At 47.3% G+C, this 27,860-nt stretch overlaps 2 protein-coding genes across 18 annotated transcripts; one reads left to right on the top strand and one right to left on the bottom strand.

The window, feature by feature from the left end:
• The first annotated feature begins 713 nt into the window (after nt 1–713).
• On the top strand, nt 714–16,434 carry LOC111157792 (cysteine and serine rich nuclear protein 2). Of its 6 annotated transcripts, none has more exons than XM_022519435.1 (5): nt 714–801; nt 5,897–6,133; nt 7,426–7,685; nt 10,688–10,984; nt 12,975–16,434. In XM_022519435.1, the coding sequence occupies exons 2-5, from the start codon at nt 5,983–5,985 to the stop codon at nt 13,896–13,898; spliced, it is 1,632 nt and encodes a 543-aa protein (XP_022375143.1). In that variant the 5' UTR covers nt 714–801; nt 5,897–5,982; the 3' UTR covers nt 13,899–16,434. The 6 variants fall into 6 exon arrangements, with proteins under 6 accessions (XP_022375143.1, XP_022375142.1, XP_022375140.1 ...); XM_022519434.1 differs by having other exon boundaries at nt 714–910; XM_022519432.1 differs by having other exon boundaries at nt 714–1,615.
• A 120-nt stretch (nt 16,435–16,554) lies between these two features.
• Nucleotides 16,555–25,276, bottom strand: LOC111157794 (LETM1 domain containing 1). 12 transcript variants are annotated; one of them, XM_022519439.1, is made up of 9 exons: nt 25,142–25,263; nt 24,458–24,630; nt 22,597–22,712; nt 21,899–21,981; nt 19,954–20,140; nt 19,731–19,832; nt 19,473–19,625; nt 18,777–18,873; nt 16,848–17,853 (listed from the first exon to the last, which is right to left on the bottom strand). In XM_022519439.1, the coding sequence occupies exons 1-9, from the start codon at nt 25,261–25,263 to the stop codon at nt 17,783–17,785; spliced, it is 1,104 nt and encodes a 367-aa protein (XP_022375147.1). In that variant the 3' UTR covers nt 16,848–17,782. The 12 variants fall into 12 exon arrangements, with proteins under 12 accessions (XP_022375152.1, XP_022375154.1, XP_022375155.1 ...); XM_022519440.1 differs by having other exon boundaries at nt 16,849–17,853; nt 24,458–24,609; nt 25,142–25,276; XM_022519441.1 differs by lacking the exon at nt 18,777–18,873 and having other exon boundaries at nt 16,845–17,853.
• Between the last annotated feature and the right edge of the window lie 2,584 nt (nt 25,277–27,860).

Genomic DNA, 27,860 nt, shown 5'->3' with positions numbered 1-27,860 from the left:
CCCATCTTAAAAATGAGTTGCAAAGTTGTTAAGATCAGAGATCATGTAAAGCTATTTTTGATAGAAAACACATCAACCAATCAATCCGTATCGCGGTAACTCAATACATTGTATTTTCTTTTCTATACCTTAGGCAGGTTGCAGCATGTCATGCTGCTTAAGACTAAGCTCCCACGGGCGAGCATAAGGGGGACCGTGGTCTTTAGGTATGGGAATGTGGTCCTGGCGAAAGGAAAAGGGGGAGTTTTAGAGGTAGATTCGTTTAGTCATTGAAGATATGTGGCTGAGGCTGTCCCCCTTCCTGTTCTAAGGGCTGCAGCGGCGCCAAACTCGCTTTCCCAGGTTCCACTGCAGCAGAGACCCCGCCTCCAGAGCCGGTCTGCGGGCGACTTTCGGCTCTGCGCCGGTCTCCGCCTCCAATTCCCGGCATGCCGCGGGGGTGGGGCTGGCACGTAGACTCCATTTCCCAGCCTGCCCCGGGGCTCGGTCCGGACGTGCCGGCGCCTATAAGAACCAGAGCGCTGCGGCCGGAGCCTATTGTTAGCCCGAGCCGGGGCGGTTCTGGGCGTCTGCTACCGGGGGCGCCCGAGTTGCTGGAGCTGCCCGCCCTCCACCGCCTGCCGGCCGACCTGCCCACCCGCCCTCCCTCCCAGCCCTGCCGCCCTGGGAACTCCCCGACCGTCGCCGCGGGCCCGGGACTCGCTATCTCCTCTCTCCTTCCCACCCGGGCTAGGGCGGCGGCGGCGGCGGCAGCGGGGGCGGCAGAGACCATCACGGGAGGAGGCAGCTGCGGCGGGGCCGGTAATGGGCCTGGGGGTGCGGGGCGGAGGGTGCCGCCTCATCCTTTCTCGGGATCGGCCCTCGGGCGGCTGTGGAGGAGTGGTCAACCCAGAGCTGCGCGGATGGAGGGGTCAGAAATGAGGGAGGCTCGGACGGGAGCGGTCGGGGGGCGGGGAGCCAGGGCGCCGCTGGGAAAGGAAAGAGTCGGGAGAGGCGTGGGAGCTAGGGGCACGGAGGACGCGGGCCCGGACTGCGGGGGCAGCTTGGGGGAGACCGATGGGCGGCTTGGAAGCTGGCAGGATTGCGGATGAGGGTTGAGTTCGGAATGGAGTGGAGATGATGTAGGATGGAGGGAAGTGAAGGAAGGGGAGGGCGGATAGAGGAAAATGTGGGAGGAGTGGTTGGGAATTTGTGAGTAGCAGGCAGGAAGGGATGAGGAAGACTGGGCAGGGGCTGCAGACGATTGAAATGAGCGGGAAGGTTAGCAGGAATCAGAGAAATGGGCCGGGAGCTGAAGGGTTCAGTAGGGGTGTCCATTAAAGGGAACTGATGCCTTGACATGTCCTTTCGGCTCAGGTTCCTGATGTCTCCCATTTTTCTAGCGTTGTGGGGGAAAACGAAAGCATCACTTGCCCTGGCTGCTATCTTGATCATTTTCCACAGGCCCAAACACGCAACTGACTGCCATCCATCCCTTTTAGTGCCATGGTCTTGATTTATCCTTTTAAAGGGGTTAGAGTGGCAGTGTGACACACAAACCGTTCTTCAATATGAAATGTTAGAAGTTATCCCCAAGAGACACAGTGTCCTCTTGTCCTGCAGTTTTCAGTTTAAGGTAAATTCATAGTTTATTCAGATTTTCATTTCTTTTCTGACGTTACATCTTGCTAATCTCCAAACCCAGGAGGATGTTGGTGTGTGCCAGAGTTATAAATGACTAGATATCCTTGAGAGTTAATGGTTCCCGCAGCATCATGTTCCGGGTCTCCCACAGAGATCTTGTGTCCTCCATACCATGGTAGTTTAGACGTGGAAAGCCAAATTCTAACCTTGTGGTAGTGAATGGGTAAAAAAAAAAACAAAAACATAAAACAGTGAGGGCTAGAGGTGGACTTCCTTAAAATACCTAGTTTAAACAGTATGTTTGCACTCAAGCACTTTATAAGTTCATGATCCTGGTAATCAGAAGGACACATGGATCTATGAAATTCATAGTATTTGAAAATCAACAGCAATATCTTGTAAAAGAAGAAAGAGGTCAGGTTATCTTACTCAGGTTTATGCAAACACTTGGCAGTAAACCTGCCTTCCTTCTAACCCAGCTACAGAAGATAACCCCGACAATCCTACCAGAGATTTTGGTCCCTTGACCTTTAGCAGGAGGTTGGGTTCCAATGGCGTGAAGAGGCTTTCTCCTGTGAGATATACCTTATATTATTATTTTATACTCAAGAGAGAGGCTTTTGTTACCTAACCTTTGCAAATACATGTTGAATCCAGAGAATTTTTCCTGGGCAGTCCCTCTTTTGCTAGTCTCACATAAGCTGTATTGTTTTGTTTTCTGTTTTGGGGAGGTTGTGATAGGAATCCTACAGGCCTGAAAAGGCTTAGATCTAGTACTAAAATGCACGTACGCTATAGATCTTTACTTGGTACTAGCGTCGTATCTTCTGTACCCTGTAGGTATGCTTTATTTCATATACCTCTGGGAAATATTCAACTAGAAACACTTGAGAAAAGACCATAAGGCATGTAGCCAGAAAGTCAGCTGACCTTTCATTTCACTGGCATTAAAAAGCTTTTATGGGGGTTTGCATTATTTTCCCCAAAAGCATTTGTTGTTTGAGTTGGTCATTTTGACAGTTAACTTGTCAGTTATGGCCTGCATTTCCAGTCTCACCTTCATTATTTCTGTATGGGTTTAGGTGCTTGGAGTATAAATCACAAGTGTTTCTCTTGAACACAGACATCGATCCTCTGCCAGTGAATGGTTGAGAGAGGTGGGAATGACTGATTTCGAGGTGTGGTTTGAAAAGAGGTTGATCTAATGAACTGGAAAGTGTGGGACCTATTCTGGTTGTTTCCATTGCAAAGAGAGGTCTCTTCAGGCCACTGTGGAAATGGATGGGAGGTTTGTTTTTGGTGCGCAACCGAGTATCTTTTTCTGACAAGTCAAGTTCACACCAGAGTTGGGCAAGGAAGGCTGAGTTGAAATTTAAATTTATACTGGTTGTCAGGAGAGAATCAATGGATTATATATATAGTGGAGTAAATGTCAGAGAGAGTGATGCAGAGCGGTCCTGGGTAGGGTGAGGAGAGCTCACTCAGTATGCACATTACTTACCTACATAGCCAGGGGTTCAGATGATCCCCCAGCATTTTAAGGAAAATACCTTTCTCCTAGGTTTCACATCTTCTCTTTCTTTCTACTTTCTTTTTTCTCCCCTCTTTCTTACCTCCCTCTTATCATTGCCCAGAAGCCACTATTCCAGGAGTGGAAGTGGGAAAGACATAGAGAAAAGGGCAAAGGAGAGTGGAACAAAGAGCCAGCAATCCTTGCTGCACCAGAGGAAGTGATACCCCTGAGGGCAGCTGGGTTGAGACAGAATTTTAATAATAAAGATGATTTTGGACCAAACCCAGCCTCATGCAGGGCATAAAGAGAAATAGTCAAAGGGAAGCCACACTCCTGGAAGCAAAGAGACGCTGGAGGAAAGAACAGGACTGCACATCTGCTTCCAGGCCGAGGAAGAAGCCACTTTCCCCATAGCAACACTAGACATCTCGTTGAAAACTAGAGCTGGTCTTAGGCCCTTTCTGAGAAAGCAGATTTTTCTGCGCAGTCTGAGTTTTCATCTGGTTGATAAGGTTTTTAAGTGGGGAGGAAAAATTCAGTTCGGTTTTCAACATTATTCTCTCTCTCTTTTTTTAAAAAATATTTTATTTATCTGTTGACAGAGAGAGAGAGATCACAAGTAGGCAGAAAGGCAGGCGGAAGGGGTAAGCAGGCTCCCTACTGAGCAGAAAGCCCGACGCAGGGCCTACGGTGCAGGGCCAGGGCCAGGGCCAATCCCAGCCGAAGTCAGAGGCTTAACCCACTGAGCCACGCAGGCGCCCCAACTCTCTCTTTTTTTTTTTATCCCACCCACATAAATTCTCAATTTGAAAGATTACCACCCCCCCCCATCCTCGAATGGATGGGGATTTATTAGTTAAGAGGTATCTTTAAGGGGCGCCTGGGTGGCTCAGTTGCTGGGCAGCTGCCTTCGGCTTGGGTCATGATCCCAGGGTCCTGGGATCAAGCCCCGCATCAGGCTCCCTGCTCGGTGGGAAGCCTGCTTCTCCCTCTCCCATTCCCCCTGCTTGTGTTCCCTCTCTCACTGTGTCTCTATCAAATAAATAAATAAAATCTTAAAAAAATTTAAAAAAAGGTATCTTTAAGCCCAGCCGAAATCTTACCACATTAAAAGGTCCTTGGCTCTATTTTTATATGTCCTGGGAATGTGACCTCCAATGGTAAGATGAGTAACCTGAAGAACAGAATTGACACCTTGGGTTCCTTTTTACATTTAATTACAGTTCTTAGCAAGTACTTGATCCCCCCCACCCCGGCCAAATTTATTTCAAGAATGTGCTTGTCCGAGACCTACGATGGCTGAGGTTTCTTAGGTACATCTTGTGATTCGAGTGTGAATGTTCATGGGATCTGGACAGATAGATCAGGAAGTGTCTTCGCTCGAGTACCTACTAGGTCTGGTTGAGTCTGTAGCAGGCATCTCGCAGCACCACGGTGTATTCTGGGTAGCTGCTCTGCAGTAATGCAGCCCTGTCTTCCTGGGCAGTGTTATTCCTGCTGCATAATTAGCAACTAGTGAGATCATAGTCTGGGGAGATTCTGACATTACTGAGGCAAAGCAGGGAGGCTTCGTAGCATCACGTGTGGCTCCGGCTCTGACAGCATTTCTGTCAGGCAGATTCATCTTCTTGGGAACTTAAGTTCAAAGACGGAGGAGGAGAAAGCTTTGTCCCTGGGAGATGGACCATCCTGGACTCTGTGTGTGCGTGACGTGTCAAAAACCCTGCCTACCATGTTGACGACACCAGAGCCAACTGTCACTCTTTTGCTATTTGTTTTCCCCGTGCTGGCTTCTTTACAGAGGGCTAAGATGGTAAAGCTAAGTTTTCCTCGCACAGGGGATGGTGGTTGGCCAGCTGGGCCCTATTTTATGGAGATGTATGAGATTGGAAAAGAGTTGGGCTTTTGAAGGCAGTGCCGATTCTAATCTTCAGTCCATTCTTCAGAACGGAATTTGACCTTTCTAGCAGCCTGATGAGAAACTTTACCCTTGTGAAGATCTGGGTGTAAGTGTTTTCCTGGGCTTCTGATAAACTCTGAACTCCAGAGCCTAGAGCAGGATTTCCCAAAGTGTGTTCCAAGAATCACTTGCCCACCCCCCGTGAGACACTCTGGAAACAGAGGGTTCCATGATCCGGTGTGGGGACCCCTGCACTATGTTTGCTCTCACCCTTCACCACGCTCGTTAGCATAGTAAAAGCCTCCAAGCTGTCCTGTCGTAAGCACTCTTCTAAACTATTTGGACACAGCGGTCCTATTTCCACGTAAAGCTATTAATATCCATGGAACTAGTTGATTTAATGTATACACTTTGGGAAAAGCCAGGCTAAATTTTCACTAGGAAAAATAATTGGATCTAGTCTGAGTTTGAGCCCAGCCTCATTCTGCGTGTGATCTTCAGTCCCTCGTGCTGGCCCCTTGGAGAGCTCTCCTGAGTGCGCGCAGGAGCCGCTCCCGTTATTCCCGGGCTAATGAAACCCAGAGCCCAGCTGGCTTGGAACCAGAGGCCTTCACTCTGCTGAGAAAGGTGCCGCTGTTACTCATCTCATTATTTTAGAGCAACTGAGACTGGAGGGGCTGAAGGGAAATAAAAGTAGGAAAACGTTGGCCAGAATAAGTAGAGAAATGACCTTGTCTCGAGAGACCAGACATCAGCGCTAGCTTAGGGACTTACTTTCTTCATTTGGAGAGCTGTGTGTATAGACTTGGGAGGGGTCCGGCTCAGAAAAGGAATGCTGATTCCCCTTTTCCCCTGGGCAGAATCCTAATGCGCCTGACTAACCGGTGGTGAGCAGGGCCTTTGGGGCCAACGTGGTGGGCTCCCCAAGGAAACCCCTTTGAAACCAATGGATGCATTCACGGGCTCGAGTCTCAAGAGGAAGTTTGATGATGTGGATGTGGGCTCTTCGGTTTCCAACTCAGATGACGAGATCTCCAGCAGTGACAGTGCTGACAGCTGCGACAGCCTCAATCCTCCTACAGCTGCCGGCTTCACACGTGAGTGAGCCCCGCCGCCCCCGGCCTCCACCCACGTCCTCTGAGCATCAGAGCCCACTGCAGTCCTTGAGACAGCTTCTTCTCTCCGGCAGGGGGCTTTTCCCCGAATCATGGTCTTTTCCATTCTTAGCCCAACCCTACTCTTCGGAGGACTTTATTGCTCTAATATCGTAGACTTAGGTCTAACTTATTCTAGCTTATTTTTCCTATGCTGTGGTTTATAGGTCCTCAGAACGGGCAGAATTAAATTGAAGAAGTAGTCCAGGATTCTACCCTTAACTGACCGGAGTCCCACACAGTTGTAGCTCTAGAAGGACATACATGTTGCCTGGACAACTGGGGCAGCTCCGGATTTCCCCATTCTCATGGCTCCATTAATTTCTTGGAAAGAACTTCTGATTCTATAGATCAGAGGTTACCTATGGACCAGATCTGACCCTCTGCCCATTTTTTTTTTTAAAGCATTTTATTTATTTATTTGACAGACAGAGATCACATAGGCAGAGAGGCAGGCAGAGAGAGAGGAGTAAGCAGGCTCCCTGCTGAGCAGAGAGCCCGATGCGGGGCTCCATCCCAGGACCCCGGGATCATGACCTGAGCCAAAGGCAGAGGCTTAACCCACTGAGCCATCCAGGTGCCCCTGCCCATTTTTGTAAATAAAGTTTTGTTGGCACACAGCCACACACATTGTAATTGCTTTCATGTCACAGTGGCAGAGTTGAGTAGCTGTAGCAGAGACCTTATGGTATTTACTGTCCGGCCCCTTAAAGAAGTAGTACACCATCCCCAGCTCTAGATAACACTGTCCAATAGAATTTTCTGTTATGATACAAGTGTTCTATATCTGCAGTGCCCAGTATGGTAGCCATTAGCCATATGTAGCTCTGAGCACTTGAAATGTGATTAGTGTAACTGAGGAGCTGAATTTAGGTTTTTGGGGTTTTGTTTGTTTGTTTTTTAATTACTACTTTCAATTGCCCCGTGTGGCTGGTAGTTGTTGCATTGGACAGTGAAGCCGTATAGATTGTTAGAGCCTGAAAAGATTACCTAGAGATCCTCTTCCCAGCTAATGTCCAGAATTAGCTCTTGGGGTCAGCCTGGAGGCAGTGGTACAGACCAGCCGATGTTCAGGGTCTCTCCCAACCGTGCATTTATGACGGGAAGATTAGAAGTGTCTCGAGGCACAGAGAGCACTTTGGACAATAACTGAGCAGCTAGGCTGATGAGAAAGAATGAGGGCCTCAGGCAGGCCGTTTTGGGGTTGGTAAAACCGCTCTGTGCTCCCTTCTCAGCCACATCCATCCTCAAGCGACAGAAGCAACTGCGGAGGAAGAATGTCCGCTTTGACCAGGTGACCGTATACTACTTTGCCCGGCGCCAGGGTTTCACCAGTGTGCCCAGCCAGGGAGGGAGCTCGCTGGGCATGGCCCAGCGCCATAACTCTGTGCGCAGCTACACGCTCTGTGAGTTTGCTCAGGAGCAGGAGGTGAACCATCGGGAGATTCTTCGTGAGCATCTGAAGGAGGAGAAACTCCATGCCAAGAAGATGAAGGTGCCTAAAGGGGTCTGGGATCCGGGGTCTGGTTACTTAACCATGTGCCAAGACAAAAGTGGGAAACCATCTAGGTCTCTTGATTATTTAATTTGTCTATTGCCCTTGGCATGTAGAGATTCCAGATCTTTCTAGTGAGAAGTCTCAGATTTGGAACCAAATCTCAGTCTGAGACACCATTCTTTCTGTCTCTGGTGGGGAGTCTACACAAGATAGCAAAATGGCTTGCCTAGAATTTCCTACCCTTGCCCCCTCAGCAAAATTTTTTTACAAGTTTAAGGTGTGAATACCTGAAAACATTCAAGTCTGCCACCCCGGGAACCTGAGGAAGCACATTGTTTCACTTTCTTGTCAGATGACTATGTGTTGTCCCAGTGCATAGAACAGGCTTTCTCCAGTAGACCCGGCTGTTTCTGAAACCTCCGTCCCCTCTAGGTGATGGTCTTTTGGGTGTAAGCAACGGCATTACCACACAGCTGTTTCAGTTTGTACGGTACTGGGCCTGCCATTGGATGCCACACCCGCTCTTCGAGTTTAGGAGGAGAGCGGGGCTGGAAGAAGACCCATTTCATACAGGATGGCTCTTTACAGCCGCCCAGTTGCTCTTGGCACTGCTTGGCCCTCCGCAGCCGTACTTTCCACCAGGCCGCAACAACTCCCCTCCCCCCACCCCCACCCCGAGTTCCTAGTTCCAAATTTGGAGAACACTGCTCTCCGCCTGGCCAAGTTTCTTGTGGGCCCAAAGCATGCGGACCTATATTCAAACAGGTGGCTGCATTATTTCCAGAGTTGTGGGTGAAATCCCAGAACATGGGGTGGTTGGAGAACTGAGGGCAGAGGATGTGGGCTAATGGCATCTCATTCCTGTCTCCCTCTGTCAGCGACGTCTCCTTCCCACAGCCCACTCCCGGAGCCTTCCACCTGTTTTTCTGACTGGAACGACATTGAGGCGTCCCTTTCTTGTGTCTGAGGAATTCCTTCACTGACCCTTTCACCTTTCTGCTGCTATAGCAACAGCAGGGGAAATAAACACTGCTCTCACCATTTGCAGCGAAGGCTTTTCTTCCCTTTGCCTAGAAGAAACCTCTCTGCTAGATCTGGTCGAGGGATAACCTGGCAAAGCACGATTCCGTCCTGCTCTCTGGCCTCGCTTGTCGGAGGTCTAGGGACAAAGCCAGGCAACTTCGAGTCTGACGTAGGATTCCTACTTAGTAGCTGATTTAGTGAACAACAGCACGAGTGTGGCAACTGATAAATCTTTCTGTGTCAAGAGAAAACCCTTACTTTGCCCTCCCCGGGTCCAGTTTTCTCTTTTCTTAGAAAATTTTCCCATCTTTAGTACTCTACAGGGGAGACTGTTAATCTAAAAAAATACATCCTTCGCATCTCCCATGTGCCATCTAATACTTTCCTTTTTAGGCTGTTCGCTCCCCTACCCCCTACCCCCCCAAAAAGCTCCTGGTACTCTGGAGCTTTAATGATGTGTAATTGTTCGAATCCTTCCATTATTTTTTTTTTTTTTTTTAATTCTGGCCTTTTACTAACATGGAAGTCATTATTTGGGGGAGTATGAATTGGAGATCCAGCTTTACTTAGTTTTCAGAAGAATATCCAGTTATCCCAATGTCATTTAATGACCAGAGGACTCTCTCTCTCACTTGAGTTGAAATGCCACCTCTGTTGTGTTACATGAAACTCTTATATCTATGTGGGTTTCTTCCTATTGCATCTCTAATCTCTCTCCCTGGAGAGGACAGCAGGAGGGAGGGTGCTTAGGAGGAGCCCATCCCCAGCAAAACAGACAAGGGGAGCAGTCCTAAGGTTGGCAGAAGGGCCCCTCACCATGGGTCTGCCTGGCACAGAAATAACAGACCAGGAAATGCCCAGAAGCACCTCTGTGTTTGTCCCCCCTCCCCCACTTTCCCCCAAACAAACACAACAGGTGTGGAGCTGATTAGCCGGGTCTGTTGCATCATCTGTCTCCCAGGAGTTGTTCCTTTACTAGCACTCATCTGTGGCTGGGTCTGATGAAATAAACCGGCCCCTCCAGGAGCTTGGCTCTCATCCTGCTGGTAGCTTTCAGAGCTCTGGGAATCATGCAGTCTCATTTTCTTTCCTTGAATTCTCGCGTGAGTTTTCAAAACTCACCCGGCCAGATTGTCTTCAGCCTGTCCTTCCACGAAGACTCCCTTTTCCTGGTTCCCTGTCTTTTCTCAGTCCAGAGAACCCAGATTTCTGTCTCTAGAGAGTACCCCAGTATTATATACACCTCCCTACTTCACCTACAGCTTTTCTTTGAAATCAAATAAAAAGGATTAGGAAGGAGAATGAGTGTATTCTAGGCTGTGGGTTGGAAGTGAGGGCTTGGATAGCCGTTGAATTGGTCATTTTTTTTCTCCTCCCAGTGAAATGGGGAGGCTTCAGGTTCTTTGATGAAGACCTGGTAGCCTTGTACTACACTTTAGTGTGCTCTTTGTGGTTTTGGGTCCTTGGGGGTGCAGACTGAAGGGTGTCTTGCAAGGTTGTCTAGATATCCGAGGAACATCCAGCCATTGGCAGACCTCCTCCCTGTCGTTAGAAGGCAAGTTCGCTAAAGTTACGGGACCCAGGGCTGGGGATGGAGGGTATATTTGTGGGAAAATACTATCTTCTAGGAGGGACAGTGAGACACAGGCTTTGAGAAACTTTGATCCAGAAAGGTGATAGCCTCTGTGTTGACAGGGAGGTGTTAGAGCTGCCGAAGGCTGCCTGCCTTCCTGCTCTCGATTTATTCTCTTAAACAATCCAATATGGTGGTAGCGAGTAGCCGCATGTGGCTATTTATACTCAATTAAAATGAAATAAAATTTAAAAGTTCCCCTTCTGCTTTGTGCTGGCCGCATCTACAGAGCTCAGTAGCTACATGTGCTACGAGCAGCATGGATATGCCCATCATCGCAGAAAGTTCCTTCGGCTTCTGTTGCTCTTAAGGCTAACCTTTCCTTCCTCCTGTCTCCCGGCAGCTGACCAAGAATGGGACGGTGGAGTCGGTGGAGGCTGATGGCCTGACCCTGGATGATGTCTCAGATGAAGATATCGATGTGGAAAATGTGGAGGTGGACGATTACTTCTTCCTGCAGCCCCTGCCCACCAAACGGCGACGGGCCTTGCTCAGGGCTTCAGGGGTACACCGCATTGATGCTGAAGAGAAACAAGAACTTCGAGCCATCCGCCTGTCACGTGAAGAGTGTGGTTGTGACTGTCGCCTGTATTGTGACCCAGAAGCCTGTGCCTGTAGTCAGGCTGGGATTAAATGCCAGGTCAGTACAAGTTTGCCTGAGATGGCAGACCTAGAGTCTGGGGCAGGTGGTGTGGGGACCAGTGAACATGGGAGGCTGCCCATCGTCTGTGGGTGGATTCCCCACGACTGGGAACACTCCCTAGTCCCACAGCCCTCCTCCACCAAGGGAAAAAACCAAGCATGACGGGATTCCTAAGCTGGGGAGATCGCAATCATCTTTCTGTGTTTCTCACCTCAGAAGTGATAAGCAACAGCTGTCAGCAGATGGGGGAACATGGGTTAATAAATTTAATGTTAGTAGCTGTTCCTTAAATATTGACTGATTTCATGAGCTAAAAGGAAGCAGAGAGACAAGGTGGGCCTTCAGGTTTTTTCTTGCAAACACTCACAGGACCTCTACTCCAGTTTTGTAAAACTCAAAATAATTCTTGGGTTCCCGTAATTCAGGATCAGACTTGGCCTGGCAGAGCTTAAGTCCAGTGTCCTAAAAGATGGAAGACATCATCCCCTAGCTGGCCTGACGGGACAGCTTAGAAGGCATATCTCCGTTGAAAATAGCAATACTGTCCCAAAGGATGAAATTTATTTGGAACTTGTATACTGAGGATGTGGGTGCTGAGTCCTTGTGGTTGAATGTATCCTAATGAACCTTTTCTTTCTTGTTTTTAGGTAGGTAATAGCTGTAGCAGATCTGGCCAAATACTGCTTTTCAGACTGAAGTCCCATAATGAATCAGTCTGTTATACAGTCCTGAGAATAGTCCTAAGAATTGGACTGCTCCTAAGAACTGGAATGGAGAGTTCTAGAAGTTGGTATCATAGGAAGACATTGTATATTTGTATATGTATATTTGCTCTTTTTTTTTTTTTTTTTTTTGGTATGTGTGGGCTTCTTTCCTTTTTGGGGTCCAAAAGGGAGATAAAGGAGGCAGAGAGGATCTCCTTTCCAGATATTTCTGGTCTGTAAATTACATACCTTACTAACTGCTCTGGACCTCATCTGGTCCACCATCAGGGAAAGATGAACCAGGTGGTAAAAAGCTGGCCATTGTTAATGTTCGAACTGTCATTATAGCACCCTAGCAAAACTAAGGCACTTTTGCTTAGTTTCCCTAGAATATATTGCTTTGGACCAGCTAGATCTTCCACTACCTTTCCTTGTCACTGCAGAAGGAAGTAGTAGGCTTGGGCCCCGACCTTTGTTTTCTCAATAAACTAGGTGAATTCTGGATAAGTCTCTGAGGCACAAAAATTTCTTCTACTGTGAGAACTGTCAGCATTCAGAGGTATCTTTGGACTTTTTAACTGGAAAGGCCCTTTAACATGATTTTTGGCTACATTTTATTTGGTAGAGGAAACAAAGCCCTAAAGACATAAAAGACCTTTTTTTTTTTTTTTTTTTTTTAAGATTTTTACCCATTTATTTGACAGAAAGACAGCAAGAGAGGGAATACAAGCAGGGCGAGTGGGAGAGGGAGAAGCAGACTTCCTGCTGAGCAGGGAGCCCGATGTGGGACTCAGTCCCGGGACTCCAGGATCATGACCTGAGCTGAAGGCAGACACTTAACGACTGGGCCACCCAAGCCCCTTTTCCCTCCTCTAAGATTTTATGTATTTGAGAAAGCACAAGAAGAGGGGAGAAGGGGAGCGAGAGGAATGAGAAGACTCTGCGCTGAACGCGGAGCCTGATGCAGGGCTTGATGCCACGACTCTGAAGTCATGGCCTGAGCCCAAACCCAAGAGTCGGATGCTTAAGTGACCAGGTGCCCCTGAGATAAAGGAACTTCCTGAGGGCACACTGCTACTTCATGGCTGTGCTGGAACTGAAACGACTTGACAGCTACCACGTAGTGCTCTGTTAGGTCACGCTGTGCGTTACATTTGTTCCTGGTGGTTCCTCTTTTAAGACCTCAAATCCCAGCTGCCTGTTTGCTGCCAGCTCATGTCTCCACTCTCCATCGTTAAGTCTGGTGGTCTCAACTTCCCTCAACCTTCTTGTCCTCTCCTCAGGTGGACCGCATGTCCTTCCCATGTGGCTGTTCGAGGGATGGCTGTGGGAACATGGCCGGGCGCATTGAATTTAATCCCATCCGGGTCCGGACTCATTACCTCCACACCATCATGAAGCTGGAGCTGGAGAGCAAGCGGCAGGTGAGCCGCCCACCGGCCCCCGACGAGGAGCCCTCACCCACGGCCAGCTGCAGCCTGACGGGAGCCCAAGGCTCAGAGACACAGGACTTCCAGGAGTTCATTGCTGAGAACGAGACGGCAGTGATGCACCTACAGAGCGCAGAGGAACTCGAGCGGCTCAAGGCAGAGGAAGACGCCAGCGGCTCTAGTGCCAGCCTGGACTCCAGCATAGAGAGCCTGGGCGTGTGCATCCTGGAGGAGCCCCTGGCTGTTCCCGAAGAGCTGTGCCCGGGCCTGACGGCCCCCATTCTCATCCAGGCTCAGCTGCCCCCAGGCTCCTCGGTCCTGTGTTTTGCTGAGAACTCCGACCACCCCACTGCCTCAGCAGTGACCAGCCCATCCTATTTGAACAGCGGGCCCCTGGTGTATTATCAGGTGGAGCAGAGGCCAGTCCTGGGGCTGAAAGGAGAGCCCAATATGGAAGAAGTCCCACCCTCTTTCCCCAAGGAGAAGGATCTGAATGTCTTCTCCCTCCCTGTTACCTCACTGGTGGCTTGTAGCCCCACAGACCCAGCTGCCCTGTGTAAATCCGAAGTGGGGAAAACGTCCACTCTGGAAGCACTAGTGCCCGGAGATTGTAGCACTGAGGAGCCTGAGAATGAAGACTTCCGCCCCTCGTGGTCCCCCTCGAGCCTCCCCTTCCGCACGGACAATGAAGAGGGCTGTGTGGTGGAGAAAACCTCCCAGCCGAGTGAGGACAGGCCCCCGGAAGATTCTCCCCTAGAACTCCCTCTGGCAGTGTGACGTGGGGATGGAGAGTCCGCCTCTTACCCGTTCTCTATTTATTCCCTTATTTTATCTAACACCATTTCAAAACAAAACTGTAGAAGCAGCTGCTACTCCCATGTTATTTTATTGGGGTCGGGGGGAGGGGTGGGTGGGAAAGAATTGTTTGTAAAAGTATTTTTTAAATGGTAAACGGAACCAAGGAGACCAGTCCCAGCTCAGTCTGGGGAGCGTCTTGGGGCAGAGGCGGCTGCACGGTGCCGTATACTGAGCCTTCTGGGCCCCTGGAACAAAGGAGGAGGATCTCCCAGGAGAAGCTGGGTAATTCAAGCAGCTATTCGTTACACAGGGACCAGAACACAGTGATTTGAATGGCATGACAAAGCCCCTTCTCCTTTCCCAAGCTCCAGGTGGGGTACAAGCTCATTTTCTCATCAGTCACCCTGATACCCCTCTTGGGCGCTATCATCAGCCGGAGGAGCTGGTCAGATCTAGAGCGGAGCAGATGGAAGGGTCTCTGCTCCTGTAGAAAACCTCCAGGATTTATAAAAATTTAACCTGCCTTCCCTGGCCCCCCATTTGGTAAATAAGTTAATATTTGACCTGTTTGGTGTTCTCTGACCTGTTCCCCACACTGGGGATACCTGGTCTGTAACTTGAATTATTTCTTTCATGTGTTCTTAGGTACTAAAGTTAAACTTGTCTATTTATCTTTCTTTCCCCCTCTGTCCTTTTCCCTTGAAGAAAAAGCTAGACTGGCTGGGGATGTGGCCTGAAGAGCCGGAGTACCCTGCCTAAGGCCCGCTCTGTCAGGCACCTTTAGGCTGGGACTCACACGTCCCACGGGAGGCATATATAGAACACTATGTCCAAAAGAGGCAGCGGGGACAGGGTGCTGTCTGGCAAGAAGACTTTATTTGTGCCACGCTTGCTTTTTCAGCCAGGTCTTTCCCCCACTCTGGGAGGTTTGAGCTTTAAAGGAACAGGATGTGGCAATATAAAGTCACAGACTAGTTTTTGTTCTATTTTTCTGTATCTATCCTTGTGGTCCTTGGATATACAGGGTTGGAGAGTTCTTAAACTATTCCTGTCCACTCCCCCCACAACCCCAAGAACTGCAAATATTTATCGGATCCCTCCATCCTGATAAGTAAAAACTGGAAGCCAAACTAATTCTTTTTTTTTTTTTTTCCAAACTAATTCTTAAATGCAGCTCCCAGGTTCCAAAGAATTCAAGTTCTATGACCTTTGAGATCTATGAAGTGGGACTCAAATTCAGCTCTTACCTCGATGGGGGGACACGGTTCCTGTTTATCTTAATGTCCAGCTTACGTTCCAGGATGACCGCTGCAGAATTCTTTTTATTAGTAGTTATCTCTGTCTCCGTTTGGAGGCAGGAGGGAGCAGAATACTCTTCTCTAGCACCCTTTACATCATGCTTTACTTCTGGTATGTTAAGTGGCAAAGAACAAGTGAAAACCTTTTTGATTTTGGTGGGGGAGAGAACTCTTCCCACTTACCTTGCTCACCCAGCCTTTTCCTGTGGGCCGTTAAAGCACCCTTTCTGTATGTCCCAGCAGCAGTTCGCCTATCCGATCTCTCACCTGAGCCTGCGAGGCCCTGTACTTAAAAGATGAACCCAGTATGCCTCTCCTGTTCATTCCCGGTTTTGCTTGGTTTTACATTTGGAGGGGAGTTCTTAAGTACAGGACCTTGTCTTCCCCCATCCCCTAGCCTCACAAAACAGTCTTTTAAGTACCTGAGATCTAGACACTCCCAAGCTGAGCCCCACTCTCCCACCTTCGGCTGGCCACTTGAGTACAAGACTGAAGCTTCACTGCAAATTCGACTCTGGAAAAGAATTTTCCTGAAAGTTTGTGTTGTGTGGGGGGCAGCGCTAGACATTTCCTCCTTAGGAGGGGTCCAGCCTCACCTAGGAAGTGAATTCCAGCTGCTCAATAAGAGACACTTTAGCCTTTGGGATCAAACCAACAATCTAAATCTAATTGTCAAACTGATGGCCAACCCCCAAGATAATTGGTTTTTCTGAAAAACTAGTTTCTTCACCTGATCTTAGCCGAAAGGCCAAGAAACGATATCTGAAAAACTAGTTTTTTCATCCAAGTCCATCCCTCCATTAACTCAACAATTCTGACTCATGCTGATCCCAAGTTTTTTAATGCTGAATATTAACATTGAGCATTAATCATCTTGTCAAGCAAAGGGCCTTTTCTACAACCTAGTCCATCTCATTTCTGGTGCTACCTGAGCTGGACAGAATTCTAGCTCATGGTTGCTTGAAAAGCTAAGCCTAGGCCTCTGATCACAGGAGCAGATGGCCTCGGTCCTGCTCAGTCTAGGCCTAGATAAAAGAAATCTCATTATTGCAACTCATTTTCCAGTTTCCTTTCTCACATCCTGTACACAGGTAGTATTTTCAATGTGAATCCAAAGCTTGTCTGGGTCTCTGAAAAGATTTTTTTTTCCTTTTAGGTCCTTTACATTGTGATAATGCTGTATTTAAAGAGAATATTTAAATGTAATATTAAAGAAATATTCAAAAGAACAGTGTGTTATTCTTTATCTTGGCAGTCTTGTTAATTGTTAGAGAAAGGGTGTTTCTCTAGCATCATCTATAAAACTAATTAGGTCAGTTAGAGATTAATGTTAACAACATTATGGTGGAAAAATAGAACATTCTCTTTGGAGCATCAAGAGCTTGACTTGCATCATATGCCTTTATGTACCTCTTCAGCTAAAGTAGGCCCTGATCCTGCCCTGCTGGAGCTTTCCCCTGCCTATAGTCCCTACTTTGGGGGCTCATTTGTTAATCCCAAATTCCCTCTTCCTTGGGACCATCTTAAAATCAAAGAGCACTGATGTCGAATCAGTTCCCTCAGAACTTCCATCCCACCAGAAGCTTCTATTCCAACCACCTCCCTCCCCCATTAGTTAGGTTTTGTCAGTCTTGTCAAAGGAGCTTTAGCAAAAAAATTAGAGTATGCATAAGTCATTTGCAGCAACTGGTTTCAGGCAATCTTTACTTGGCTTTAAAACAGTGCTTCATGCATTTACAATAAGTTACACAGACAAAAGCTAAACCCAACTTGCTCACAAAGCAGGCCTCTCCTGGTCTCCAAAGTGGGGCAGTGCCTAGAACCTTCGAGGTTTAATTCATGGCCCAGGGAAGAGGCCACTGTCTGTTATAGCACAGTGGAGGCAGCAGAGCTGAAGATCCTTAGCGGCTGCCCCACAGCCCAGAAACAGATAAGGGGGCGGAGAACGGGCAAGAAGCACTTGCATTTCCTTTTATCTTTTCCATTAGTTCCCATATATGAATAACTATTTGCTTGGGGGTAAAAAAAGTGTTCAAGGATTTGGAAAGGAAAGGGAGTGGTTAACCCAGTGCAGTGAGGGGACAAAAAAAAAAAAAGGCTATTTTTGGTCATCACAAGAAGCATTGAGGGCAGCACAGAAGTACACGCATAGATGTAAATGCGCCGATTTCAACAGTGCCATTGCCCTCGCCAGCCAGAAACCGGAACGAAAACACAGCTGTAAGGAATACAGCAGTGGTCAAGCCCTCGGCCAAATGAGGAAAGAGCTCACTTCCTAGGACCTGAACTTAAAACCTCACAAGGAAAGGCCAGGACAGAGGCCACTGGCAGCTCCGGCTGATTCTGAGGAAGTTGGGATGATGGCGCACTCGGGCCCCCTCTGGGAAGAGGGTTCCTTTCAGTTCCAGCTCCCACACGGGCACCACGCAGGGAAGCCAGCAGTACCTACTCCTCTGCCTTCCACATGCCTAAGGGCGCACACAGCCCCCCTGCCGACCAGTGCTGCCTGGTACCACGCGGCTGTCCTCTGTGACTGCAGGACAAGGCCATCCGCTCCAGGTTCACTCAGCGCCCTGTCCCAGTGTAGTTGACAGAAAGCAGGACCACGTTGTGTAGTAAGAGGGACAGCTCAGCTTCTGCAAACACCATCAGTGTTAATAGCCTGGCCAGGGGACAGGTAGCCTTCTAACTGCCTTGGTGAACAGGGCTGGATACTAGAGGCGGGAAGCCGAGTGCAGAGGTGTGACGTCAAGAGGCTACTGCTCTCAAAGTTCCCCGGCTTTGTTCCAGTCCCTGCATGTACGCTTTCCTTTCCTTCCACCAGTCACTCCTTTCTACTCAGCCTCATTTCTTGACTCTGAAGGGGTGGTGGTAGAAAATTCAGAGATGGTAATGCTACTAAACACCACTGTCACCCTTGGGATTCTTCTGGTAGAAGCTGGTGCTCTGGACATTTCTCAGCTCCAAGGAGATTAGTAGGCCTAGCCTGATATTCACAGGCTTAGAAAACATCAAGGCCTAGCCAAAGATTCCACCAGAAGACCCACAGGCCTAATACCCACCCTCGGGTACTCTGCATTTAGCCAGCTGAGTGTTTTTGTTCTGAATTTGAAGGCCTTTAGACTAGTGCTCCTCAACTGCAATGATTCTGTTCTCCTCTCCCCCACTGGACATCTGGCAATGTTTGGAGACATTCTGGGTTGTCGGAACTGGTGTGGAGGATGCCGCTGGCATCTCATAGGTAGAGACCAAGGACAGTGCCAGAGATCCTCTAACGCATGGGACATTAGTGTCAATAGTGCTGGGCCTGAGAAACTGCTTCCGGCCGGCACACGTGCTGTCTTGGGCTCCCACAGTCCTCACTACTCCCTCTTGTCTCGCATAGTCCACTTCATTACCTGCTTAGCCCCTGTAGGCAAATGAGTTTATGCCCTTTCATTTAGATATATACGTTAAATAAGGGTCCCACGGTACTCAATAATCAACTCCAAAATAATCTTAGAATCAAGGAGAAAAATACTTTGGATTTTAGTGGCATAACCACAGGGATGTGTCTCACCTTTCAGGCTGCAGGAAATCTGTAGCCACTCTCCCAGCCAAGCTCGACACCTCTCTTCAGCAATATGGGTAGAATTCAGGCCACGAAGATAGCAAGCCTGGATCACTCAGAAGAGGAACAGTCCTTAATAATCACATAGCAAATATGCCCGTGAACTGTAAACCCACAAATAATTCAAAATCTCCTTTAAATAAGTTATAACCTCGTGCCACAAGAAACCTTTCTCCACGGCAATCTGAACTATGACACACAAGAGGACAAGCAAAGAGGTGTATATAACAGAAAATGGTAGGTCTAAAGAACAGTGTCCTCGGGGGCACCCTGGGGGTTCAGGCAGGTAAGCATCTGCCTTTCGCTCAGGTCATGATCCCAGAGTCCTGGGATCTGCCTGCTGCTCCCCCAGCTTGTGCTGCCTCTCTCTCCCAAACAGATAAATAACATCTTTGAAAAAAAAAAAAGAATCGTGTCCTCAGTTTTTGAAGGGCCCAGGGAAAAGAAATATAGACTGAAATTACATGGGCAATTCCTTTTCCATGAGTTAAGTTCACTGAGAAAAAGACACAGAAAGGAGGTGAAAGAATAAAGAGTTTGGCCTTTGTTCTAACAAGCAAAAGAGGGAGCTCTCTGTAAGCTCCCAGCCCCATGAGCTCAGGAGCCCACCGAGGACTGAGGGTTGGTATCGCAGAAAGTTCTTACCGATTTCACCTCCTGGGGAGTCAGCTGGCCAATCCCCAGCTTTGCCAAAGCTCTGTCCAACTGGTGAATTACGATGGTATGAGTCTTTAAACGGTGTCTCAACAAGAAAGAAGGCAGGTAAGGCGTGAGAAGCATGGCTCTACTCAGGGCTTTCTGTAACACATCAACACAGGAGGAGAAAGTCAACACAGTTAGCACCACCCACACGACCTGAGGCAAGGTGAGGCTGCGGGACACAGAAAGCTTCAAAGTGCTCACCATTTGCAAAGCACGGAGTTGCTTCATGCCCAGAGGATGGTTAGAGAAACACTCTCTCAGAGCCAGGATGTCATGTACTGCTGGGTGGGTACCATGCTGTATCTTGGGAGAGGTGAGAGATTGGCAGAGGTTAGGAAGGTCCTGCCTGGCCCTTTTTCCTAGTTTTAGTGCAAACAGGATCTCACGAGTCGGAGTTTGCAGGAAAGGTTAGTTGGAGGAGTACCTTGGTGCACAGCTCTGTCATATGCCCCCGGAGTCCTGCGTCAGAAACAAGAGGGATAACCTTTTCTAAATAACAAAGGATTTCTGGGTGGGACCGCTTCCGGAGAGCATGATAGATATCTAAGAAATCAATCTGTTGCTTTGGGGTCCAGAAATGTTGGATGAGGAGCTGCCTAGGAAACAGGTACCTGAAAGGAAAAGGAATCACAATGTCACTTGCCACTGTCACAACAGGCCTCTTTCAAAGTGATCCAAGAAGGCGTTCAGCAGACATGAGCACTAGGAAGAAGAGATGGAGACATGACTTCCCTCCCTACCTCACTGCTCTTTTCTGTAAATGAATCTCAGCCCGAGGTTTAAAGATACACTGAAGCACAATCTCAGGCGACATCACTGAGCTTATATGAAAGGAAGCGGTACTGGAACAGCCTCGCATGCAGCAATCAGATAAAACGGCTTCATTTGAACCACAGCATCTGAAGAACATATTTTGGACAGAGATGGAGAGAGGCGCACACAGAGCCGCTCCTTGCAGATGCTGACAACCTCGAACTGTGGCACAGTCCGTATGTGTATGTAAAACGTTCAAGGCAAATTTGTTTTTTAATTCATTTTTCCACATGTGTAGTGGTTTTAAAGCACAGCCGCAAATTCCTTGGCATTCCTCTTACTGAGAAGGTCTATGTCCCCCTACTTTTAAAATCTGGATGACTGACTGAACCAATAAAACAGAGCGGAGTGAGTCTTTGTGACCTCCAAGGCTAGGTTATAAAAGGCCAAGCAGATTCTTATTTGCTGAAGCACTCACCCCTGGAGCCCTCAGCTGCCATTTTCTCTGAGGCCACCACATTAAAGAGGCCTGTGGGCACGCTACCTCAGAGCTCCCGCCTTCCAGCCTCCCTGCTAAGGTACCAGACATGAGTGACCTGAGAACATCCAGACTAGCCCCTTCATCAGCTAAATACTGGGGGGACTTCTGTCAACACCACATGGAAGAGAAAAATCAGTCATCCACCGGAACCCTGATTTCCTGACCCATAAGACCATGAAAAGCTACTAAGCTTCAGGGTTGTTATACAGCAACAGATAACTAAAATAACATGCAAGATCACAGTTTAAAGGTGTCATCTTTGGGGACACCTGGGTGGCTTAGTCGGTTAAGTGTCCGACTTGTGTTTTCGGCTCAGGTCATGATCTCAGGGTTGTGGGATCAAGCCCCCTATTGGGTTCCATGCTTAGCACGGAGTCTGCCTGAGACTCCCTCTCTTCCCCCCCAACCCTGTGCTCACTCATTCCTGTCGTCTCTCTCTCAAAATAAATGAATAAATTTTTAAAAATAATAATAAAACTGGGACGCCTGGGTGGCTCAGTGGGTTAAGTGTCTGCCTTTGGCTCAGGTCATGAACTCAAAATCCTGGGATTGAGCCCAATGCCAGGCTCCCTGTTCAGCGGGGAGTCTGCCTCTTCCTCTCTATCTGCCTCTCTCCTAGCTCATGTTCTCTCTTGCTCTGTCAAATAAATAAATAAATAAATCCAATCTTTGAAATAAATTAATTAATTAAATAAAACAGTCATCTTTGAATACAAGGTAAAGTAATAAGGATTTATGTTACCAGAATATGAAATGCATTTCTCTCCTGGAAAAAAAAGATTCTCCCAAATTCCTATGCTTCTTAGGGAGTGGGCTGCTGATTCTAGGGATGATGGAAAAGGTCATAATATTATTTCACAACACATAGGGGTAGCTAAGAGACAGGCAAAGTCTAAGCTACCTATATCTACAGCTGATCCAGTAATCCAAGTGTTACTGAGTGGCTAATTAAAAGACTGGAGCAGGAAGTGTGATAATCTCTGCTACTTCTGAAATGGAAAGTTCTTTAAATAATTTTTAATTAAAAAAAAATCTGTTTCTTCAATATGCTGGGAAGATAGAAATCTATACTCACATGAGCAAGAAGACCAGGTAGTTGGCAAAGGGTGGAATGGAAATAATACCCAGGAAAAGACACTTGGTGACGTCTCGACGGAACTAAGCAGAAATAAAGACAGATGCAGTTTTAACCCAAGTAAGTTCTTAATACAATGAACAATCCCTCCCCCATACTGTGCAGTAAACTTCCACTGCAGCCCACAGAAGGATCAAGGTTATCTCTATCTACCTCTAGTTGGTAAGTTCCTTGAGGACAGAAGCCCTGATTTGGTTCATTTTGATATCCCAAGTCATGTCTAGTACAGGGCCTGACATTATAATAAATCCCTCAACAAAGTCTTCCTGATATGCCAAATGGGTCCTAGGTTCTCACTTCTAGCTTCCAAACTACCCATCACGTCACCACCAAATACTACTTTCCTGCCTTTTGGATCCCTGCAGATTTTTATATATTCAGAAATGAACTGGATTTTAGTATTTATAACTTTTATTCAGAAAGTCCTCCAGACTCTCTATGGAACTCTATTTTAGAGGGCTACAACTCTGAATAAACCTAAGTCTAACAAATAACCTGATGCTCTCATTTAGTTCGATGCTTGTTCTCACAGTGGAGGGGAAAAGTTGATCAGGGGTGAACAAGACAGGAAAGAAAAATGCTTGAGCTCTTGGTTAACTTTAACCATGAACTTCTGGACATCTGCCCCTGGCCCATACCTGTCTCAAATGCTCCATCTCCCGGTATGGAAGTTGATGAAACTCTATGTTATGCTTCCACATATTTGTCTTTATTCTTCTAGCCTTTTTGGCATCAGCCCATAACATCTGCAATCCTGCCTCATTAAAGTAGAGAACAGAGTGTGATGTTATCCTAGTTTGAATCTTATCACAGCTTCCAACTCCATGTTTACCCACAACACACCTATTGGACACTACTCTAAATCAGAGCTCTAAACCAGGACACTTGAAACTCTTGTGAGGCCAAACTGTATCTCTCTTCTCATTCTTTATCCCCCTAGCATATCATCTCTCTTCCAGCCAACTTGGCCTTCTGTGATCTACCATGGAATGCTCTCCCTCTTCTGGTTCACTCTACTCATTCCCTCTTTAAAGTAAAACACGAAAGCTCCCTAACCTCAGGAAATCTTCCTCAATTAACCTTATGTAGTCCCCAACCAGATATTAACTTATCTCCTTCTAGAACACTTTCAGAAATACTGTAATTCAACATATTTCTATGGTTGCAATTTTTTTGTTTATCTGATGATAATTCTTACATTTTACCTAAGGCTTTAGTTTTTAAAAATGCTTTCATATTTATGAATGAAATGATATAATGTCTAGGTTGGTTTCCAAATAATACAGGAGAAGGCAAGTGTATAAATTCAGTACATTGGTGGCCACGAGTTGCTAACTGTTGAAGTGAGGTTGAGTACATGAAAATTCATTATATTAATCTATTTTTGTGTATATTTAAAATTTTCCATAATTTAAAGTTTAAAACAGGGGCGCAGGGGTGGCTCAGTCAGTTAGGCGTTCTGCCTTTGGCTCAGGTCATGATCCCAGGGTACTGGGATCCAGCCCTGTATCTAGCTCCCTGCTCAATGCAGTCGGCTTCTCCCTCTCCCTCTGCGTGTCCACCCCCTCTACCCCCGCTGCTCGAGCTCTCTCTCTAAAAAAATAAATAAAATCTTGAAAAAATAAAAGCTTAAAAAAAACCAAAAAAACCAAAATGCTTTTCCAGGCCCTTTTCTCATTTTAATCCTAGTTATAAACCTCGTAGCAGAAGACATAGCAGCCATTCTATTTCTACTTTAGATTTTGCAAGTCCATGAAGCTAGTAATAATCTTGATAACATTCACAGCTGACAATATGGTAGTTTACTGTAATTGCAGTTATGATAAAAGTATAGAGTACAATAACATAGACACATTTATCGAGCACATACTATGATCAGGCCATAAGTAATTTATCTACGTATTTATTTAATCTTCACAGCCATATGATCAATAGGTAGGTCCCATTATTTTCCATATTTTACAGATGAGAAAACGAAGGGACGAGGAGCTTAAATAACTAGTCCAGCCACACAGCCAGTGACCTATCATTATATAGGTAATAGTGACCTATCATCATATACTCTTCTAGTAACTAGCACAGCTCTGATCTGAACAAAAACATTTAGAAAATAAGTCTATGTATGTTGTTTCCATGATATGCTATCTAGGACAGATCTGTGACAAGCATTAGACCACATTTTCTTATGCACCAAGTCAACTGACATCACAGGGCAAGGTCTGTGAAGCCATAGATGCCTGTCCTTGTACATGTCAAAGAATTCCTATAATAGTCGGCTGTGTGCGGCTAAGAAAAATGCAACAATAACTATATTCCCCCTGGATGTTTTCTAGAAACATTCTTCAAAAGTGCTGAGAACGAATTTAATCCTCAAGCATATATGAAACAGAAAACACCCCAGCTCACACCACATAGCAGAACATGCAAGTCATCTTATTTATTTTAAACTCTTTGGCATTGCCCACGAACGAATTCAAGGGATTTCTATTTTGGTTTTACCTTTCATGAAGATTGTGTACATGACATAGAAGCGGGGAAAATGACGACCCAAGAAACGATGGTATTTCCCATTAATCACTTTTGTCTTGGCCACCACATAAGAGATCAAGCTCTTCACATCTGCCTTTGGTGAAAGGTGAAGCTTTGAAGACCTACAAGGGAGATCAAAGAGACTGGGAATCAGTCCTTTACACTAATGTAAAACACCAGTCTCAAAGGCTGTATGCTAAGACCTGAATCTTCGGAAATCCAAGGAAGATCTTGGGCATAAGGAGAGATAAGCAATCAGACTGAGAAAAACGTCGCGCGGACGAGAGGTCAAGCATTAAGGAATACCGGGTGTGGTAGGAGTCTGCAGGGAGCGCAAAGCCTGAGGGACCATTTGAACAGCGTGCTAAGGCCAAAGAGATGGGATCGAGATAAGCCGTAAAACCTAAGCCGAAAAGGGAGGCTGACAGATGAGTTCAGGACACGTGGGGAATTCGGAAAATATGGGGCACTCAGAGTTGTGAGGGTCAGGAAGCTCTATCACTGGTGCGACCGGGATGCGAGTTCTGAGCATAAGAATAAAAGCCCCGGGGCCAGGGCGTGGAACGCTGAGAATTAAGAGACCGCATGCAAACAAGGCTGACACTGGAAAGCCCTGTACGTCAGAAACGCTTTCCTTTCTCCCAGGTCCCTCACCGAGGGGCCCCCCAGGCCAGGCCACAGCGAACAAGTTGCAGCTTCCGGGTGACATGAGGTCCGGGGGTGACCGCCGAACCCCACAGAGCAGCCCGAGCCCAGCACACCCTGGAGAGCGCCATCTTCACAGGGAAGGAGGGGGAGAAGGGAGGAGGTCGCTTTCGGGTCAAAGTTCACCGTACGCCACGCTCGTTGGAGAACGCATGCGCCTTTCCTGAGTGCTGATTGGTATCCATAGACGGCCTGTCTGGCGCTCCTCAGGCGAGGAACCAACGCCAAGACTAAGTGGAGAAAGAAGGACCAGGATTGGACGCAGCCAGGACTTCCTGGTTTAAAGGCGCCGGAAACTGGTTATCCCCGAGGCAGATGAGGACGTATGGTAGTGGTTGGGTTTGTGGTCTTGAGGACGTCCTCTCACTGAGGGCCTGCTGGTCCCTCGCGATTCCCTAGGGCTTTCTGGCGCCGCCCTTGCCCTCTCTACGTACCCCGGGCTTCCGGGCCTACACGCGGTAGGTGCCGGGTGCCAGTGCCGCATTGCCCGGGGCCGCGGCGCCTCCTGGGGGCTGGGGAGACCTGCGGCTCCCTCTAGTGGTGGCGGCCGCAATCGGCCGGGAACTGTACAGTGCCGGTGAGGTGGGCAGGGTTGGAGCCCTGGGAGCGGTCCCTGTGCACACTCAATAACTTTTTGCTTTGGACGCCGGTTTCCAAACTAAGTTTGTGGGGATATGCCCTTCCTTAAGCGCCTCCTGAAGACCAAGGTCGGGTTTCAAATGTCACCTTTCTGAGAGGCTTTCTCTGACCACCCTATTTAAAACAATGTCCATAATAAGGATACCCCCCCCCCCCCCCCGCCCATCACCTTGTATAGCACTTACCACTTAACACTGTTTATACATTTGTTTCCTTCTTTGGCCCCCTCCCGGAACTAGACAGGGCAAGCACCTTCTTGCCTTGTTCACTGTTGTACCTTAGCCTTAATACTAGGTGTCATTCCTAGAATGTAGTAAGTGCTCAATAAATATTTATTTTTTTAAAGTGGCCAAAACCCCAGCGTGGAGCCCAACACAGCGATTGAACTCACCACCCTGAAATCAAGACCTGAATCTTTTTTTTTTTAAGATTTTATTTATTTGACAGAGCGAGATCACAAGTAGGCAGAGAGGCAGGCAGGGGGGCGGGGGGAAGCAGGCTCCCTGCTGAGCAGAGAGCCCAATGGGGGGCTCAATCCCAGAACCCTGAGATTATGACCTGAGCTGAAGGCAGAGGCTTAACACAATGAGCCACCCAGGCACCCAAGACCTGAGTCTTGAGATCAAGAATCCCGGTCTTAACCAACTGAGCTATCCAGGAACCCCTAGGGGCTCAATAAATATTCTTGAATAAGTTAATTAATTACTGAAACTGGGAAGGAGTCTTAGAAGTGGCACTTAGCTGCCTCTGAGAGTTTACAACCTCAAGTACATAATACTTACCCTCCATAGAGTTGTAAAAAACATCCCACTTGGAAACAGGATCCAGCTTCAAATCTTAGCACTGCCATTTCCTTTAGTGTGTGTGATCTTGGACCTGTCACTCATAGCTCTGAGTTTATTTCCTCTGTAATAGTACTTATAAGAATTATGTGAAGATCCAAGAAGAAAATGGTTACGAAAGATCCATATAATGCTTAATAGGCCAGGGAACTTTATACTAGCATGGGCTGTTTATGACTACCACTCATGAAGTCAGAGACTGTTCTGTAATGACGATCTCTACAAGTGTTGGGGAGATGAGGTGCGTGAGACAGGAAGTTGACTAAAACATGATCTGTCTTCAGGCAGTGTCTAAGTTCTCTCAACCGCTGTGTACCTCAAGAATATTCAGCTCTACAATTCTAGAACACTCCTGGAAAGAAGGGGACAAGATCAATCAGAGACAGTTTTGTGGAGGAAATGGGAAGGTATTGTGTCTGGAAAGATGGAGTAGAGGGAAAGCATTTCATGCAGTATAACAATATGGCAGGATCACAGGAATTCCTTTCTTCTCTAAATACGTGTTTATTATATAGTGCCTCTCCTTCCATGCCCCCTCACTGCAGCATACACCCAGTGAGTCTTGCTGGTTCTGTCTTCTACTTCTTTAGTCATCCATTTTCCTCCTCTCTTCTGTGCCACCAGCTGCCTCTGATCTAGAAGACTGGATCAACTTCCTTACTGGTTTCTGTCATCTATAAAATAGAGGCCAAAGGCCTCTTTCCAACCAGTTTTCCATTCCAAAGCCAGAGAAAGCTTTGAAAATTGCAAATCTAAGCTTGTCACTCCCCTTTATAAAACCTTTCAGGTTTCTTCACTCTTAGGATAAAGTTCAGACTCCTTAACCCAACCTACAAAGCTTTGCATTATTGACCTCAGCCTATCTTCCCAGCCTCATCTCATATCTCATGGTATCCTTGGCTTTCTATGCTTTGAAACACTGGCCTTTCAGTTCTACTGTGAGCTAAGAAACTTTATGCTCTGGGCTTCTGCACGTGTTGCTCTTTGCTTAGAGTTTTTTTCTTTCTTTTGTTCTTTCTTTCTTTGAAGATTTTATTTATTTACTTAAGAGAGAGAGTGATCGAGCTCAAGTAGGGGAGAGGCAGAGGGAGAGAATCTCAAGCAGACTCTATGCTGAGCAGAGAGTTTCATGTGGGGCTCCATCCTACGACCTTGGGATCATGACCTGAGCCAAAGGTAGTCGCTTA

This window comes from Enhydra lutris, unplaced genomic scaffold, assembly GCF_002288905.1.
Source record: "Enhydra lutris kenyoni isolate GAN:26980312 unplaced genomic scaffold, ASM228890v2 scaffoldscaffold56, whole genome shotgun sequence".
Classification (NCBI taxonomy): Eukaryota; Metazoa; Chordata; class Mammalia; order Carnivora; family Mustelidae; genus Enhydra; species Enhydra lutris.
This window is presented reverse-complemented; position numbering and strand designations above follow the sequence as displayed.

Coding starts and splice junctions, on each gene's coding strand:
- LOC111157792 (XM_022519435.1), top strand. CDS start 5,983: ATGGATGCATTCACGGGCTCGAGTCTCAAGAGGAAGTTTGATGATGTG. Junction 6,134..7,425: donor TACAGCTGCCGGCTTCACAC/GTGAGTGAGCCC, acceptor CTCCCTTCTCAG/CCACATCCATCCTCAAGCGA. Junction 7,686..10,687: donor TCCATGCCAAGAAGATGAAG/GTGCCTAAAGGG, acceptor GTCTCCCGGCAG/CTGACCAAGAATGGGACGGT.
- LOC111157794 (XM_022519438.1), bottom strand. CDS start 25,263: ATGGCGCTCTCCAGGGTGTGCTGGGCTCGGGCTGCTCTGTGGGGTTCG. Junction 24,610..25,141: donor CTGGCCTGGGGGGCCCCTCG/GTGAGGGACCTG, acceptor TCTCCCTTGTAG/GTCTTCAAAGCTTCACCTTT. Junction 19,833..19,953: donor TGACAGAGCTGTGCACCAAG/GTACTCCTCCAA, acceptor ACCTCTCCCAAG/ATACAGCATGGTACCCACCC.